The sequence below is a fragment of the Pseudophryne corroboree genome, chromosome 2, assembly GCF_028390025.1.
Source record: "Pseudophryne corroboree isolate aPseCor3 chromosome 2, aPseCor3.hap2, whole genome shotgun sequence".
Classification (NCBI taxonomy): domain Eukaryota; kingdom Metazoa; phylum Chordata; class Amphibia; order Anura; family Myobatrachidae; genus Pseudophryne; species Pseudophryne corroboree.
Window position 1 is genome coordinate 930,532,208 of NC_086445.1, and position 18,005 is coordinate 930,550,212.

The 18,005-nt window shown below is 47.4% G+C and overlaps 1 protein-coding gene across 1 annotated transcript in view; it reads right to left on the reverse strand.

Annotated features, from left to right (window-relative positions):
- The window catches only part of ACOT9 (acyl-CoA thioesterase 9), a 144,242-nt gene that overhangs the window by 26,874 nt on the left and 99,363 nt on the right, over nt 1-18,005 (reverse strand). Inside the window, exons 12-14 of the mRNA XM_063956227.1 lie at nt 17,749-17,839; nt 8,617-8,702; nt 7,337-7,424 (exon numbers count right to left, since the gene is read on the reverse strand). Coding sequence (XP_063812297.1) covers nt 7,337-7,424; nt 8,617-8,702; nt 17,749-17,839 — 265 coding nt within the window. The remainder of the gene's footprint in view (nt 1-7,336; nt 7,425-8,616; nt 8,703-17,748; nt 17,840-18,005) is intronic.

Here is an 18,005-nt window from a genome sequence, read left to right on the forward strand (position 1 = left end):
TTCAATCATAGTAGACAGTTATCCTATTAGCTGCGAAAACGCAGTGTCGCGATAAAAACAGCTTTTTCTCGCAATTGCAAAAAAGAGGATTTTGGTACTTACCGATAAATCCATTTCTCTGAATCCTCTAGGGGACACTGGAGTCTTATACAGTAGGGGTGTGAAGCTTGCAACCGGAGGTGTGGCACAATCTAAAATTAGCATTGTCTGCACAGCCGGCTCCTCCCCCTTCACATCCCTCGACCCTCAGTTTGGAAAATTTGACTGAGAGAATAGGACATGATTATAGCCCGTGGCGAGGAACCGAACCGTACAACATATCAAACAGCAACTAAGAAACTCTTAACAGAAAAACTAACGCTGTTTGCACGAAATGTGTGAACAAGAACCTTGAACACAGCAGGTTGACAGCACCGAGGCGGGCGTCCAGTGTCCCCTAGAGGATTCAGAGAAATGGATTTATCGGTAAGTACCAAAATCCTCTTTTCTCTTTCATCCACTAGGGGACACTGGAGTCTTATACAGTAGGGGACGTCCCAAAGTAATCCCCAAGGGAGGGAGTGCTGTCGGTGGCCTGCAAAACTAAACGTCCGCACTTAAGAGTCTCCGGACGCAAAGATATCAAACTTGTAAAATTTCGCAAACGTGTGGGCTGAGGACCACGTCGCCGCTCTGCAAAGTTGAGTAGCGGAAGCACCACTGGCAGCCGCCCATGCGGCACCCACTGAACTGGTGGTATGAGCACCAGCCTGACCTGTCGACCACAGGAATTACAAGCTTGCCGAATGGCAAGTCTAATCCATCTAGACAAGAACTGCATAGATGCTGGCCAACCCTTCTTTGGCCCATCATAGAGAACTAACAAATGGGCCAACCTTCCGAAGGACGACGTAACTTTTACGTATAGTCGCAAAGCTCGGACAACATCCAAAGACACGTCCCCATCTGCAAATCCCTGAAAAGATGGGACTACAATCGTCTGGTTTACGTGAAACCCCAAAATGACCTTAGGAAGGAAATCCGCTCATGGAGTTCTGCCATATTTTCACGGAAATTGTTTTCTTTCTTTTTTTTGTTTTTTTAAAAAGAACGACTCATACATAAGGCTCCTAACTCAGAAACCTTTCTGGCCGAAGCAAGTAATAACGTGACCTTCCAAGAGAGAAATTTCAGGTCTGTCCTCTCTAACGGCTCAAAAGTTGGTGACTTCAAAAATTCCAATACCAAATTTAAGTCCCACGGCACAGTGGGGGAGGGGGAGGGGGGGGGGGGGGGGGGGAGACACAGAAAGGAGGCTGTATCCTCAGAACCCCCTGTAAAAAGGTTTTAACCTCTTGTAAGGATGCTAACCACTGTTGAAATAGGATGGAGAGTCGAAACTTGAACCTTCAAGGAACCTAGTCTTAGTCCTCCATCTAAACCAGCTTGAAGAAAAAGTAGAAGTCTGGATAAGCTTGTCGAATTCCAACCACGTTTCTGACACCATGTACTTCTTCCAAATTCTGTAGTAGTGCATGGCTGTAACCGGCTTCCTAGCAGCAATCATCATAGGAATAGCCGTTCGCAGGATCTCTCTGTTCCTTAAATCCGGGTTTCAATAATCACACCGTTAAACGCAGCCTGTTCAGGTCTGGGTGTAGTAACGGCCCCTGAGATAGCAGGTCCTGTCTCTGAGGTAACCGCCAAGGAACATCCGCTAGTAATCCCCTTAAGTCTGAGTACCAACTCCTGCGGGGCCAATCTGGTGCTATCAGAATTTCCCACACTCGTTCTCGGTTCCCCTTCTTCAGAACCCTGTTATGAGTGGGAAAGGTGGAAAAATGTAAACCCTTCTGTAACCCAAGGAAGTGTCAATGTGTCCACTTCGTCTGCTGCTGGACCTTGAAAATCCCGGATACATGTAATGGCGATTGAGATAATCCGCTTCCCAGTTCTCCACACCTGGAATGAACACTGCCAAGAGGATGATGTTTCGCTTTTCTGCCCACAACAAAATCTTTGTGGCTTCCTTTAACGCCACCCTGCTCTTTGTTCCTCCTTGACGGCTTATGTAAGCCGTCGTCGTGACATTGTCCGACTGTATCCTAAGGTGTTGACCCATGACTAAGTCTTCGGCTAAGAGAAGCGCATTGTAAACTGCTCTCAGTTCTAAACGGTTTATGGGTAGACTGCTCTCCCGTAACGTCCCTCTGCCCTGAAACTGATGTTCCTCTAGGACGGCACCCCAAACTCTGAGACTGGCGTCCGTTGTCAGGATCCTCCAATCCCAAATGTCGAATCTCTTGCCTGCTGCTAGATTCGTGTGCAACGACCACCAAATCAAGGAGGTTCATATGCGCGGTGGAAGTCGGATTCTTGGGTGTAGACGCCAGTGCGAACCTGCTCCCTGAGCAATGAGGTTCATCTGGAATGGTCGGGAATGAAGTCTGCCGTACTGGAGAGCTTCGAACGTCGCCACCATCTTCCCGAGAAGTTGCACACAGAGGTGTAGAGAAACAGTCTGTGTTCTTAGTACCGGAGCCACTAACCTCTGTAGGGCCTGGATCTTGTTCTCTGGTGAGAATACTCTCAATTTTATAGTGTCCAAGATGAGACCGAGGAATTGAATCCGTTGAGTTGGCATGAGGTCGGATTTCTGGAAGTTCACAATCCACGCATGTTGAATGAGAAATTGATGTCTCAATCCTGCCACCATTATTGCCATGATCTTCGTTAAGATTCTAGGGGCTGATGATAGACCGAATGGCATGGCCCAGAATTGGTAGTGATCCGTCACCTGTGCAAACCTTCAGTAAGCTTGGTGAGAAGTCCAAATTGGGATATGCAGGTATGCATGTTCCAAACCTGCAATGACTGACTGGATTGATTCCATCTTAAATTTGTAGACCCTTAGAAACCGTTTAAAGCTTTTAAATTGAGTATGGGTCTGACCGTCCCATCTGGCTTTGGCACAACCAACAGACTGGAATAGAAACCCGTTCCCTTTTGAGAGGCGGGAACTGGAATAATGAGCTCTGACCGTAGCAATTTTTTAATCGCTGTCAGTAGTGCTTTTGATTTCAGAGGGCACCGAGGCAATCCCGTTGCAAAAAAACTGACTGTGAGGTCTCTGTTGAAAATCCATTTTGTACCCCTTTATGTTGTTTATCCAAAGTTCTGGTGAGGTTTTGGCCCAGTTGTCCTGAAAACCTTCCAGACGCGCGCCCACCAAGTCTTGTCAGCCGGTTTATCCTGCTTTCTGGTCGGTGCCTGTGAGCGGCCTCTATCTCTGCCTCCACGTACTTGTGTACCGAAAACTCTTCTTTGGGCTCGAAAGGACTGCGATCTGAATGAATGAGACCTTGGTCCCGAATAACCTCTCCTAACCTGTGGTGTGGTTCTCGTAGAAGGAGTAGGTAGAAAGGTGGACTTGTGGAAAAGGCAGTAGCTTGTGAAATCCACTTGTCCAACTCTGGCCCGAAAAGCATTTCACCCACAAAGGGGATGGATTCCACCTTGCCATTCTCTGAGCCATAAAACCGGTCTAGCCAATATGGCCTATGCAGAGATGCGCGATGCTATCCTACTAATATCCTTTGAGGCTTGACACAAGTATGAAGCAGATTCTCGAATGTGTTCCGCCAGTTGGGTAATTTCTTCCAAGCTATTTTCCTCCTCAATAGCCTGTATAATACGTCCAGACCATGCTCCCATGGCCTTGTTAACCCAAGCACAGACGATCGTAGGTCTCTGTGCTGCACCTGCTGCTACAAAAAATTGACTTTAAAGCTGTGTCAATTTTACGATCTGAAGCATCTTGAAAGTCGTTACATGAGGTACAAAGGAGACAATCTTACCGACTGTCTCCTTTGACAAACCACATTGGGATTTAAACTCTTGCAGTTTAGTATCCTTATTAACCGCTTCTATAAGGAAAGCTGGACCCGTCACCTCTGGGTCCTCCTCCTGAGTATCAACATCAAAGGTAGTCTCAATTAACTCGCCTTAATGTATGACCAGGCCCCTCTCTGACTTGTAAAATTGGGAGTGGTCTCTGACCGCCTTGCGCACATTATTTATTGTTCGCAGGCGGTGTTAATTTATCAGAAATGCCTCCATAGCTTTGAAAAACCCTCAGCCCAGTCGGACTGATGCCTGTGGGATTCTCCTCTTTGGAATTATTTGCCAGGGCAAATAATTGCCCCTGTTGGAATACCACTCACGGGTTTAGCGTCCTTATGAATCGCACATCCCGGAGCTGCTCCCCTAGTGCTCTTATTACACTTGTTTGAGGTGCTTTAACCACTGAGCGCACCGTAAAACTTTTCCTCCTTTTTTAATAGGAATGGAAAAACCGTAACGGATGATGGGCGGAAAGGTACACTGGATACACCGGTCTGGATTTTTTTCGATATATATATATATATATATATAAAAATAATAATAATAATAAAATTAAATAAATAATAATAAACACCAGCTTTGTAGCAACTCCCGCACACCCAACTGTTTGTCAGCTGTGAGGCCGGGGTTTGCGATCCAGTCGTTTCTTTTATTTTCTCAGGATCTGTGTATCAGAAGTCCCTTGAAAATATAGATCATCCAATTGTTAAGACACATTGAAAATCCATTGCAGCAGAGCCTAACTGTCCAGTAGAGGGAGCAACTTCTCTCTATTTATAAAAAATCCCTCCCTCCCACCTAATTTGTTGTCCCTAGTGGGTAGCCTGTTGGCGCCTCTTCTGTATATGAAAGATGGCCACCACTGAAATTTTTTGATCACTTCATTAAAAACCCTAGCGCCCCTTCAGCATGGTTTATGCTTCTGTTTGGGGCATTAATGTGATGAGCAACTGAGGCTTTGTCATGCCGCTTACATCGTTTCCCCCCCTGCCCCGATTAGCCCTCCGTGTCCTGTGAATCCCTCCCTACTAGTGCACGTGGGAGGTTTGCAAGTGGCATAGTCAAACTGTGCAGTTGGGGAGCCGCGGCTTCCAGACACTAAGTCACTGCCAGCGGAGGGAGAGGGGGCGGCAGGGTAAGCTGCGCTGCTTCCGCCTCCGACACTGAGGGTAGCAGTGTAGTTGTTGAAGAGACCAGCAAGGCTGCGGCTTCCAGCCACGAGATGTCCCAGCGTCAGCGGAAGGGGGACGGAGGGGGAGGCTGCGTTGCTTCCTCCTCCGATACTGAAGGCATCTGAGTGCAGAGACCAGCGGGACTACAGCTTTCAGCCGCGAGATGTCCCAGCGTCAGCGGAAGGAAGGGAGACAGAGGGGGAGGCTGCGTTGCTTCCTCCTCCGATACTGAAGGCAGCTGAGTGCAGAGACCAGCGGGACTGCAGCTTCCAGCCGCGAGATGTCCCAGCGTCAGCGGAAGGGAGATGGAGGGGGAGGCTGCGTTGCTTCCTCCTCCGATACTGAAGGCAGCTGAGGGAGCCGCGAGGTGTCCAGCGCTAGCGGAGGGAGGGGGGCAGCGGGGGAAGCTGCGCTGCAGTGCCAGGGCTCAGAGCCAGAAGACAGCAGCATGATCAGCGTGAGGCGCGGGTCCGGTGGCGGGAGTAAGCTTGTACCGCGGGACCACAGATTCCCCCTGTGCTTCTCTGTATAAGCTATATACTTGGAGATTAACTAGGGCCCTTAACAACCAGTACTCACTGCCCTTGATCTGTTTGCTGCTCTGTGCTCAGGATTTTCTGTGGAGAGATGCAGGTCCCCTTTATTAGGGATCATTGTCTCTCAAGTTTAAAGACATTTGTCCCCCTTTTCATTAGGTTGACTCAGCCTCTTAATGTAATGGAGCAGGAGCTCCCTTCTTGTGCTTGTACCTCCTAGGCACAATTTTCCAAACTGAGGGTCGAGGGATGTGAAGGGGAAGGAGCCGGCTGTGCAGACAATGCTAATTTTAGATTGTGCCACACCTCCGGTTGCTAGCTTCACACCCCTACTGTATAAGACTCCAGTGTCCCCTAGTGGATGAAAGAGAAACTCAGTATCCAATTAGCTGCAAAAAGTTATCAGCGATAAGTCTCCATAGGTTTTATCGCAAGTTTGTTTTCACCATCGCAGAGCAGGTGATAAGTAGCCTATTTTTGCTGTAAAAATATGGGGATTTGGTTCAGAACCCCTGGGACACAGCCCTGAATGACTAATTAGGCACTTTAGAAATTTTTAATTCGTTTTAATTGGCCATTAATGGCATGTCATTATTGGGGTAAAAAAATGCAAAGTGATGGAAATTGGGATACAAGGTATGGGACAGGTACATTGGGGTGCTTTATGAGTGGGATAACTGTTTTTAGGCTTGCAGGTGGGAGTAGTATTTTTTTTTTTTAAATGTCTATAAATTACTCAAATATATACTTATACCCATTTTTTTACGTGCCCCTAATATAATGAGAGCTCTTACTTTGCTGAAAAAAAATAGCTTTCTATTATGTTTTCACATTTAAAAGAATGGATATAACTGCCATTTATCCAATTTAAGTACACCAAATAGTTATATCATGGCCACAAATAGACTTCTATAATGATTTCCTATATTGGGGGTACAGGCATATTTGCCCATTTTCTTCTATACTTATTGCCCGTTTTCATGCTTTTAGAAAAGGATAGGTGCGAAAAACAGGAGCGCGCATACCCTGATAAGCTGAAACTTTTGTCCAATAGGTGCGAATAGTTGACCTGCGCTAAAATGGCGCATTTTCACGGCTAATAGGATACCCCCTAAATATCTGTATATTTAGGTGCATTTTTGCAAAATACACTTATTGCATTTAGGAACAGGTCTGTCCATATTTAAAGAAGACATTTACTGTCCACTTGCAGCAGGACTGTTCATGTAACATCCGAATTTATGGAACTGAAATATTTACTACATTTATGGGGACAGGTTTTTTTGGTAAAGCGTGTGCATTCCAAACAATACACACACACACACACACACACACACACACACACACACACACACACACACACACACACACACACACACACACACACACACACACACACACACACACACACAAGTCTATATAGGTTGCTGAAGGTGGCACTCAAACAGGATTTCCACAAGCACAATATATAGGTTATATATATATATATATATATATATATATACACATATATGTGTGATGTATGTATATAAATGTAGGGTCAGTTGTTTCACAGCAGAATAGACAACGACGTGAAAGAACCATTCCTGGATGTATTAATTTGCTCCCATATTTCTTAGCACAGACTACGTTACCGAATTAACCTGAAGTTTGTTAATTCGTCAACAGATATATTTCAGATGAAATGGTTTAGGCTGCCATCTAGCCTCTAATATCCATACTTCATATACCGAGTGAAACCCCTACCTGAGAGGACAGGAACAGTAAGGATCCAATCTCCACCGGTCTCTGGAACATGATGTCGTCCACAGCTACAACATACGGTCTAGATCCGCTGGAAGAGAAAGATCTACTGTCGTCAAATATCACACGAATTCCCAGTATACATTCATTGTATTATACATATGTATAACTGTGCAAAAGACTAGATGACCGAGCGGCCCTCATTATTGTTATTTCTGTTACATTGTGAATGACAAGTAGAATCGTTTTTTGGAGCATGATACAGAGATTTACAGTGAAGACAATGCCACTTACAGTGACAGATGCACATCTACATCTAAGTGTACTTTTCCTTGTCTCATTGGATGGACGGACACTTTTCAATCACTAACATGAAACATGACTCTAGCACATAGGCATACCTCCCAACATGTCCCTCTCCAGGAGGGACACAATGCTCTGCTTCTGGACTTTTCTCTTAATTTAAGATTGCTGGCACCTATGTTGAACAGGTTAATGGATAAGAAAGGTGTTTCAGCACAGGTGATGGCGATCGTAAATTAACAGAAAAGTCCAGGAACAGAGCATTCTGTCCCTCCTGGAGGTCCCTCCTGGAGAGGGTCATGTTGGGAGGTATGCATAGGTCTGCAAACTCAGTCCTCATTACCCCACACGGTGCATGTTTTGCAGGTCTCCTCACAGAATCACAAGTGAAATAATTACCTCCACCTGTGCACCTTTTAAAATGTGCCTGTGAGTAATTAATACACCTGTGCACCTGCTGGGTTACCTGCAAAACATGCACTGTGTGGGGGTAATGAGGACCGAGTTTGCAGACCTATGCTGTAGCAGGATAACTGAACTGTGATCAGCACATATGGAAATAGAATATTTTGTAGCACTTCAATCGGTAGAACATACAGCTGTGTGTACGTGTAACGTGGAATTTTTCATGTATGTGTGTCTGCATGTGCTTTCTAACTCATCCCCCAGGTAGTAAGACCGTCACTGCACACAGACTCACTATGATATAGCTCTTGCGGATGCTAGTCAATCTGTTATCTGGCTAGTAACACAGAAAACCAAAACTGGGCCTCAGGAATGGATTCCCGCCCTCTCTACCCATTCATTCTAGAAACCAGAATCCCTCTCTTACCTGAGCCCTGCTTTTGGAAAGCGGTTTCTCTCCAATATACTAAGCAGTTTTCCTGGACTGTAGGAAGCATACGATGGAAATCTGGGACACACATGCAGGACATTCCCAGTGGCTCGACCATAGTGCATAGTGGACACTGATAACTCACCCATAGGAACATGCAGTAGCCCATCCCAATTCATTGGCTTTCCTCATTAGAAAGCCACCAAAGATCCTGTTGAAGATATTCCTTTGCTTAAGACAAAAAAAAAGAGGAACAGTGAAAAAACAGGAAACCCGATTATGTATTTCACGGAAATGTATGGAGTATATAAAGCAAACCAATCTCTAATGTACAAGCTCAAAAAATACCTGTGTGTAATTCTGTACCAATGCTACAGTCCAGGCCTACCTACTCTCCCAGAACTTTCGGGAGATTCCCCAATTTGGGGAGTCCTCCTGGCTCCAGGAGAGTGATTAGCACCTCCACATTCTGCCCACTTTTCCAGAGTAGCAGACGGAACTGCAATGGTGCAATGCACAGCATCATACCCATGTTACATGGATCTCCCTACATCTCATGTAGGCAGGCAGTCAAAGGAAGCAAGTATGCTGCAGTGGTATAATAAAACAAGCAAAACATCACACATGTTGATCACTTTAAGATGTAATTACTCTAAAAGTAATACCAACAGTGAACATCACCAATTAGCAGATTTGGATGCAAACTATTCATTGAAGTTACTGAGGAGGAAGATCATGTAAGAATCCATATGCCAAGCAGTCACTAAGGGGCCCATTTATCAAATAATATTTGCGGCTATATCCCGGAAAAGAAATACTAAGGGGTATATTCAATAAGAGTCGGGTCCATTCCGACATGCAGTTGTCGGAATGGACCCGATAACCCTTATTCAAAAGAGCGGCCAAATCCGACTGTCGTATATTTGGCCGCTCCCGGTGTCCTGTCCTGCTGCTGCTGTCAGCAGCGGGGGAAGCTGTCAGCGGTGCCAGGGGAAGGGAGCTGTCAGCGGCGCCGGGCGGAGGTGAAGTCTGCGGCGCCGGGGGGGAGAGCAGCAGAGGAGACCAAGCAGACGGGGGAGGAGAGGAGGAGACGGGGGGAGCAGCGGCTGCAGCAGCATAACAGGAGGCTCAGGGCAGCGTCCACCCGGCTCCAGCAAGCGGGACCTCGGACAACCGGGTGGACGCTGCCACTGGGTTCCTGCTCTCCCCACTGCTCCCCCGTCTCCTGCTCTCAGCTCACTCATCTCAATCCGGCTTTTTTTAAAGTCGGATTGAGACTGTAGGAAACAGGGCTAAAACCTGTCTGGTTTGGCCCCGCTTCCGACAATGCACGCTGATCGGCGGCTGAAGCCACCGATCAACGTGCTTTCCGACAAGTCGGGTTTCCCGACTTGTCGGAATAAATGGGGCCGTAATGAATAGGTCAGAGCCCCTTCCGACCTAAAACTGTCGGAAACTGCCGTCTTTCCAACAAGACGGCAGCTTCCGACAGTTATTGAATATACCCCTAAGTATCCCTGGTATGTATAAAGGAGGGATGGCAGCGGGTACCTGCTGCAATCGCTCCATTACCACCTGCAGCCGCATTCCCCATAGGTTTCTATGGGGGATGGGATGCTGCCCAATGTATCAATATCAGGAATGCATTCCCAATATTGTTCCCCACAGCTACTGCAATCTTTTGACAGCGGAAGGCCATTGTAGCCTATGGGCTACAGACCGGAGAAAGTAGCTACGGCTGGGTTCTTTGGGAACCCCCCGCCGGAAAATAGGATTTTAATACTTACCAGGTAAATCCTTTTCTTTGAATCCATAGGGGGCACTGGAGTACTCTTGGGATATGGACGGTGTTAGCAAGGACAGGGCACTGAATATTCAAATTTCAGTAACTCTCCTCCCTTCCATACTCCCAGAATACCTCAGTGTTTTTTCCTGAGGCGAACAGGAGCGATAGAGAGGATGAACAATGGAGAATTACCTATAACGTTATAACATAACGGACAACAAGAAAGTTGACACATAACGTAACTGACAACTAACCAGTTGACACCATAACCGATAAATCGGTGAGAATGTGTTACCATAAGATCCACTGAACTTACCACAACCAGGTAAAACTGCTCTGGGTGGGCGTCCAGTGCCCCCTATGGATTCAAAGAAAAGGATTTACCTGGTAAGTACCAAAATCCTATTTTCTTTTTCATCCACTAGGGGTCATTGGAGTACTCTTGGGACGTACCAAAGCTTCCCCTGTGGGCGGGAGAGCTGTTTGGCACCTGTAACACTAAGCGGCCAAAGCTAGATGCTGATGCCGCATACGTATCAAGCTTGTAAAAGCGCACAAACGTGTGCACTGATGACCATGTAGCCGCACGGCAAAGCTGCGTCGTAGAAGCTCCACGACCAGCTGCCCATGAAGTTCCCACAGAACGTGTGGAATGAGCTGTAACCGATGTAGGCGGCTGTAACCTAGCCTGAAGGTAAGCCTGACGTATGGTCAGTTTTATCCATCTGGATAAGGTCTGCTTAGAAGCTGGCCAACCCATCTTGGCAGCATCATAGAGAACAAATAACGTATCCGTTGTACGAACTGTAGACGGTCGGGATACAGAAACGCGTAGGGCGCGTACCACATCCAAAGTTCCAGAATCGTCTGTTAACACAGGAACTGCCATTGGTTGATTGATGTGAAAAGATGACACTACCTTTGGTAAGAAAGCGGGATTTGTCCGAAATTCCGCTCTGTCATCATGAAACACCAAAGACGGTGGCTTGCATAACAAGGCACCCAATCTGAAACACGCCTTGCTGAAGCTAAGGCTAGGAGAAAAATTGTTTTCCAAATGAGAAACTTAATATCCACTTGTTGTAAGGGTTCAAAATATGAAGACTAAAAAAATCCAAAACCAGATTCAAGTCCCATGGCGCTGAAGGTGGAATGAATGGAGGCTGTACTCTGAGGACACCTTGCAGAAAGGTGTGTACAGACGGCAATAGAGCCAATCGTCTTTGAAAGTAAATTGACAAAACAGATACCTGCACCTTTAGTGTAGATAAACGCAGTCCTCCATCTAACCCCGTCTGTAAAAATAACAAAAGACGGGATAACTTGAAAGATGACGTCGGAAACATCTGAGCGTCACACCAACCTATATAGGCACGCCGACTCCCGTAATAATGAGCAGCCGTAACTGGCTTACTAGCACGTAACATGGTTGATGGAATGTCCTCTCTTCTTAAGAGGGCATTCTCAACAGCCACCCCGTCAAACGCAGCCGCGCTAAATCGGGGTAAAGGAATGGACTCTGTGTAACAGGTCCGGACGTAGCGGGAGCGGCCAAGGATCGTCTGCGAGTTGCCCGTGAAGATCCGAGAACCAAGCTCTCCGAGGCCAATGAGGCACCACTAGTATGACTGTGGCAGACTCTCGGTTGATCCGTTTTAGCAACAGAGGGAGCAGCGGAAACGGTGGAAACAGATACACGAGGCTGTATGGCCACGCGATTGTGAGAGCATCCACCGCCACTGCCTTTGGATCTCGCGTTCTGGACACATACTGGGGCGTTTGGTGATTGTGGCAAGATGCCATCAGGTCCACTTGAGGGTAACCCCACCTCTGGACCAACATGTGAAACACTTCTGGATTTAATGCCCATTCTCCTGGATGAAAATCCCGACGGCTGAGATAATCCACCTCCCCGTTGTCCACTCCCGGAATGAACACTGCCGACAATATCACTTGGTGATGCTCGGGCCAATTGAGGATTCAAGCTACTTCCCGCATGGCCATGCGGCTTCTCGTTCCTCCTTGTTTGTTGATGTACGCGACCGCCGTCACGTTGTCTGACTACACTTGGACAATCTGAGACCGAAGCATGTGCACTGCTTGTCGTAGCGCATTGTAAATTGCCCGGAGTTCTAGGACATTTATAGACAGCAATCTTTCGTGATCCGCCCAGAGACCCTGGAGCTGACAATTTTGAACTACAGCTCCCCAACCTCTGAGACTTGCGTCCGTCTTTAGAATTAACCAATTCCAGACGCCGAACCGTCTCCCTGCTGTTAGTGTACTTTGAGCCACCAGAGTAGAGAGACTCTGGCTCGTGGAGACAACCTCACCCTCTGGTGAATCTGCAGATGCGAGGCCGACCACTGTGCGAGCACTTCTAGTTGAAAAGGACGCGAGTGAAATATTCCGAACTGAAGCACTTCGAAAGCCGCCACCATTGTGCCGAACAGGCGAATGCACAAATGTACCGAGACTGTGCGAGGCTTGAGCACCAATTGTACCAGATGACTTTCTGTTCTGGTAGGTAAATTCTTTGATCTACCATATCGAGAATCATCTCTAGGAATTGAAATCGTTGAAACGGAAGCAGATGTGATTTCTTGAAGTTAACAATCCAACCGTGCCGAACTAGTACATTGTACGTTAGCAACGCATGTTGGAGGAGCATCTGTTGAGACGGAGCTTTGATGAGCAGAACGTCCAAGTACGGAACTATTATCACTCCCAGGGATCTGAGATGAGCTATCATCAGAGACATCACTTTGGTGAATACCCGAGGCGCTGACGAGAGGCCAAACGGTAGAACCTGAAACTGATAAGGGTTCTGCCGTATCGCAAAACGCAAGAACCTCTGATGAGGTGGCCAAAGCGGAATGTGTAAGTACGCATCCTTGAGATCCAGCGCAATCATGAATTCCTGTGGCTCTAAACCTGCAATTACTGACCGCAGAGATTCCATCTTGAATCTGTAGTAAGTGACGTACTGATTGAGGCCCTTTAAGTTCAATATTGGCCTGACCGAGCCATCCGGCTTTGGTACCACAAACAGACTGGAATAATAACCCTGACCTTGTTGGTGTACAGGGACCTGAATCAAAACTGCTGAATCCAGCAGAGACTGAATGGCAATCTGCAGAACCGCCCTCTTGTCGTCCGACACAGGCAGTCCTGTCTTGAAAAACCGCAGAGGCGGTAGACAGTCGAACTCTATATTGTAACCTTTTAACACTAAATTGCGTATCCACCCATCTGTGGATGTCTGGAACCACGCCAAATGGAACATCTGAAGGCGCGCTCCCACAACTGGAGATCCGAGAAGGGCTGGGAGCCCGTCATGCCACTGGCTTGTCGGTGACCTTAGCGTCCTGACTACAGGTGTTGGTTTGTTGAAAACCACGTCCTCGACCTCGTCTACCAGGCGTGGCTGTTCCTCTACCACGGCCTCGAAAGGGCTGAGGTCTAAAGGATTTGAACGCCGGGCCAGAGCAGGTCCGTCTAGGTACCGTTGGAGGCAATGGTAGGAAAACAGACTTCCCTCCCGTGGCCTCAGAAATCCATTTGTCCAATGCAGGACCAAACAACTTCTCGCCACCGTAAGGTAACGCCTCTATACCTCGCTTAACCTCTGCCTCCGCTTGCCAAGACCGCAGCCAGAGTGCTCGTCGTGCCGTAACTAGCGACGATGAAATGCGAGAAGTGAGCTGACAGACGTCAGTAGAAGCTGTACCTAGAGACTCCGCAGCCTCACACATTTGATCTGTGAGAAGTATAAGGTGATCGTCATGTAGACCAGCCTTGTGTTTCGGTATCCATACCATTAGCGCCTTAGTTACCCAAATGCCAATCAAACCAGGTCTAAGCAACACTCCTGCTGCTGTATACATGGACTTTAGCATAGCTTCTAGTTTACGCTCTGACGGGTCTTGAAGCGTAGTAGCAGTTGTTACTGGAATGTTAATATTTTTAGTAAGTTTTGACACAGACGAATCCACCATTGGCGGATTCCCCCATGTAGATGTTACAAACTCTGGAAATGGGTAACTAGACTTAAATCTGCGAGGTATAGAAAACCGGTTATCTGGATTTTTCCGTGTTTCTACTAACATCTTATTAAGAGATTCCGAAACCGGAAAACACACCGGGGCTCTGTTTCATCTAGTAAATACTACCCCATCAGGCATTAGAGTTTCTTCAGTCTCTGTAAACTTCAGAGACTGACGCACCGCCCTGGTGAAATTAACACTGCCCGGCTGTTAATATCCTCACTATCTTGCGCAGTGAGGTTTTGCTGGCGCCTTACCTATTATGTAACCAGACAAATTCCACGACTCAGTAAAATTCCTAACGTGTGTATATGGCTGAAGAGCAGTGCACGTGGCCAGACGTATATAAACGTGAGTGAAAATTCCTACTAACACCCCTGCGCCATCTGGTGGAGCAGTGTTGTAGGACAGGAAAGTTCTAGAAAAGAAACAGGAAGCATTGTTAAAAATGGCCTCCAGCCATGTGCGTATAGTCAAAGTTACATAGAGCATACTACATATTGCATTTCAATGTTATAAAACGTGCCCTTATGCATATATAACACAATACAGCCTTCTTTAGCAAAAGCTGTCTATTGCTGCTGCTGTGGGCACAAACTCCCCCCCCCCCCTGCAGCTGCGCTGCATGGAATAGGGGCAGTGAAACTCCTGTCTGCCTAGAATGAGCCCAGTAACTACGAGAGGACTGTTTTTAGGGACAGACCGCGGCAGCACTGAGCGCTGTCCGCGGTCTGAGTGAGCAGAGCCGCCGGCAACTTCCCCCCCAGCGTGTCCTTTTGAGTGACTGAGCTGGCGCCGTTACAGGGACAGACCGCGGCAGCAGTGAGCGCTGTCCGCGGTCTAAGTGAGCAGAGCCGCCGGTAACAGGGACAGACCGCGGCAGCAGTGAACGCTGTCCACGGTCTGTGCAGAGCAGGACAGGCAGGGAGCGCTGACAACGGCGCTTGGAGCGGCCATCCAGCGCATCCCTCTGAGCGGCGGCCGGAAGTATCGGCCGGGAGGGGGGCGGCGGGGAGCGGACATCAGTGGTGGCGGGGAGCGGTAGTTTCGGGGGGGGTGGCAACGTGACTAATAGTCCCCCACACGGCGGGGCGGCAGCGTGACTGACCGTCCCGTTCATAAATACCTTTTTGCTTGTCGGGCTTCTCCAGCAAGATCCGTTCTGCAGCACTGCTGAAGTTAGCTGACCTGTGCTCATGGGCTCTGACGGGGCTTCTCGATCAAGTTCCGTCCAGTCCTTTCTGCAGCATCAGCTGAAGTTAGCTGAGCTGCTTGTGGCTGTGAGGGGGCTCTATTGTGAGGCCCGACACGCCAAGAGCTGCAGGCAGCAGCTTCTGTAATCCCGGACCCATAGCTTTTGTGTAAGCTGGGAAAGGATTGTAAATAGAAAAAAGTATAAAAAATAAAACAATCTAAAAGTAGAATATGTGGAGGAGCTCCACACTTTGTGCTCCTATCCATGTGAGCACCGAAAAAACACTGAGGTATTCTGGGAGTATGGAAGGGAGGAGAGTTACTGAAATTTGAATATTCAGTGCCCTGTCCTAGCTAACACCGTCCATATCCCAAGAGTACTCCAGTGACCCCTAGTGGATGAAAAAGAAATACATCAGTGATTCGTGGTCAAGTGTGACCGCACATGTGCAGGACCCCCGTCTGCCCGCAGAACACATAGCAGGAATGGGGTCCTTTCTTAGGCCCTGTCCCTGCGGGTTCTGGGTCAGATCCCGCCCAGTTCTCATTCAATATGTAATCCATGATAAATTGGCCACTCACAGTGATAACATATATAGCAAAATCTCTCATAAGTAAACAACAGATATGAAAGTGTCCTTTAGCTATACACAAGTGGAAACAACCATTTTGAAGCCAAAAAGAATATTTAAGAGTATGCAAGTGTTCCCACATTATCCAAATGTGTGACTGCGATGATCCTGTATTCCCATCCCCCTCCTCTTCTTCCTAACCCTACTCTTTATCTTCCAGAGATTAATGGTTAAATTCTGTTTTCCTCCTGGACCTCATGCAGTTTCTTTGAATGCAAATTCCTGTGAGGGAAAGCGTGGTGATTTATTATGGTATATAAAATCTTGTTATAACTGTTGAACCAATATATAGAAGAAAGAAGAAAAAAATATCCAAAAGTTTGGGAAATATTCTGGGATCTAGCAATTGAGGGTAGGCCCCTATGCAAGAATAAAACACATAATGGTATTTCGGCAATTCAAACTAATGTATCAGGCCCATGTATTCCAGCCAGGATGTGCCTCAAATATATGGAAGTGAAAAGAGAAAATAAAGTTAAATATATGAAATAAATGGTATATTTATTTTCTTTTATTCTAAATTACAGAATTTAATAATAGTCCATCATGGGATGCAAACATACAGATATCTGCAGGCGATCCTAGTTTTCTGCACTGAAGTATGTGAATATTGCTGTTTCTATCAGATGGGCCTAGAAGCTAAGCCCAGTCTTGCTCAGCATATTGTCACTGCTACACATCCACAAAGGGGGCGGTTCCAGTACAAAATAATAGGGGGGGGGGGGGGGGTAACCATGAGAGGGGAAGAGAGTACGGGGGAAGGAGCGGTATTTAAACACTACTGGAAAAGTTGGCATGGTCTCACAACAAGTGGCATGGCCTCAAAGGAAGTGCCATATCCGTATGAGGGAGAGGGTGATGCCTTGAAGAGGCAGAGGGTGACAAGAGAGAGAGAGGGTGATGGGGAGTTACACAAGGGAAAGACAGAGGGTGAGACAATGGGTGATAGGGAGAAATAGTGGAACGCAGAGAGGCAGTGGGTGACAAGTGAGAGGCAGTGAGTGACGCCAGGGAATGGGTGATAGAGGGAAGAAGAGTGCGAAGCCAAGGCAAGACAATGGGTGACGTAGGGGATGATGGTAAGAGGCAGTGGGTGACAGGAAGAGCAGACAAGGCAGGGGCGAAGTCCAGGCACCAGGAGTGATAGAGGAGACCCTGATAAGCATACTTGACTGTATCCTAGGGACAGGGGGGCTCCTCTCTGGATTCTGGTAAGATGAGGCAGGGGGGGGGGGGGGGGGGACCCACCTCCTCTTCTACGGCCAGAAGAAAGCCTTGTTAGGTTTGTTACTGCCTGAGACCAGCTGCAGTGTATAGTAGTGAGTCGGTCTAACTCATTACTAGTACTCCTGTCAATGTCACTGTCGCAGGCCGTTGCAGAGGGCCACCTGCTAAGTGTAGAGGGATGTGACTCCTGAGTCAATAGTAGTTGTTTAAATGAAATAAAATAAAAATAAAATAAAATCCCCCCCCCCCCCTGAATCCGCCCCCGCTTGGGGCCTCTGGCTGTGTCACACAACAACAACCCATGTAGCAGGTGAGTTGAATGGTATCTTGCACTACCAAAAAGGTCAGAATCCACTGTGGTAGGTGATGACAGAGCAGCAAATGGGGAATACCTGTGGGTGACAGATCTCCAATCCTTTGAGTTTGGCATCTTCCATCCACACTGAATTGAAAGGCAAAACACGACTTCTGAAGCTCACTGTCCTATACAAAAACATTTCAAGAAAACATCTATAAAGAACTCTGGGGAATGTGAAACATTAAAGAGAAACATAGCGTTCCTGCTGGGCTATTTCAGAAGGGTGCCCGACCTGCCCTTATATAGGTGCCCCCATAAGTGCAGGGTGTGGCGCTTTGCTGATCTTATGCT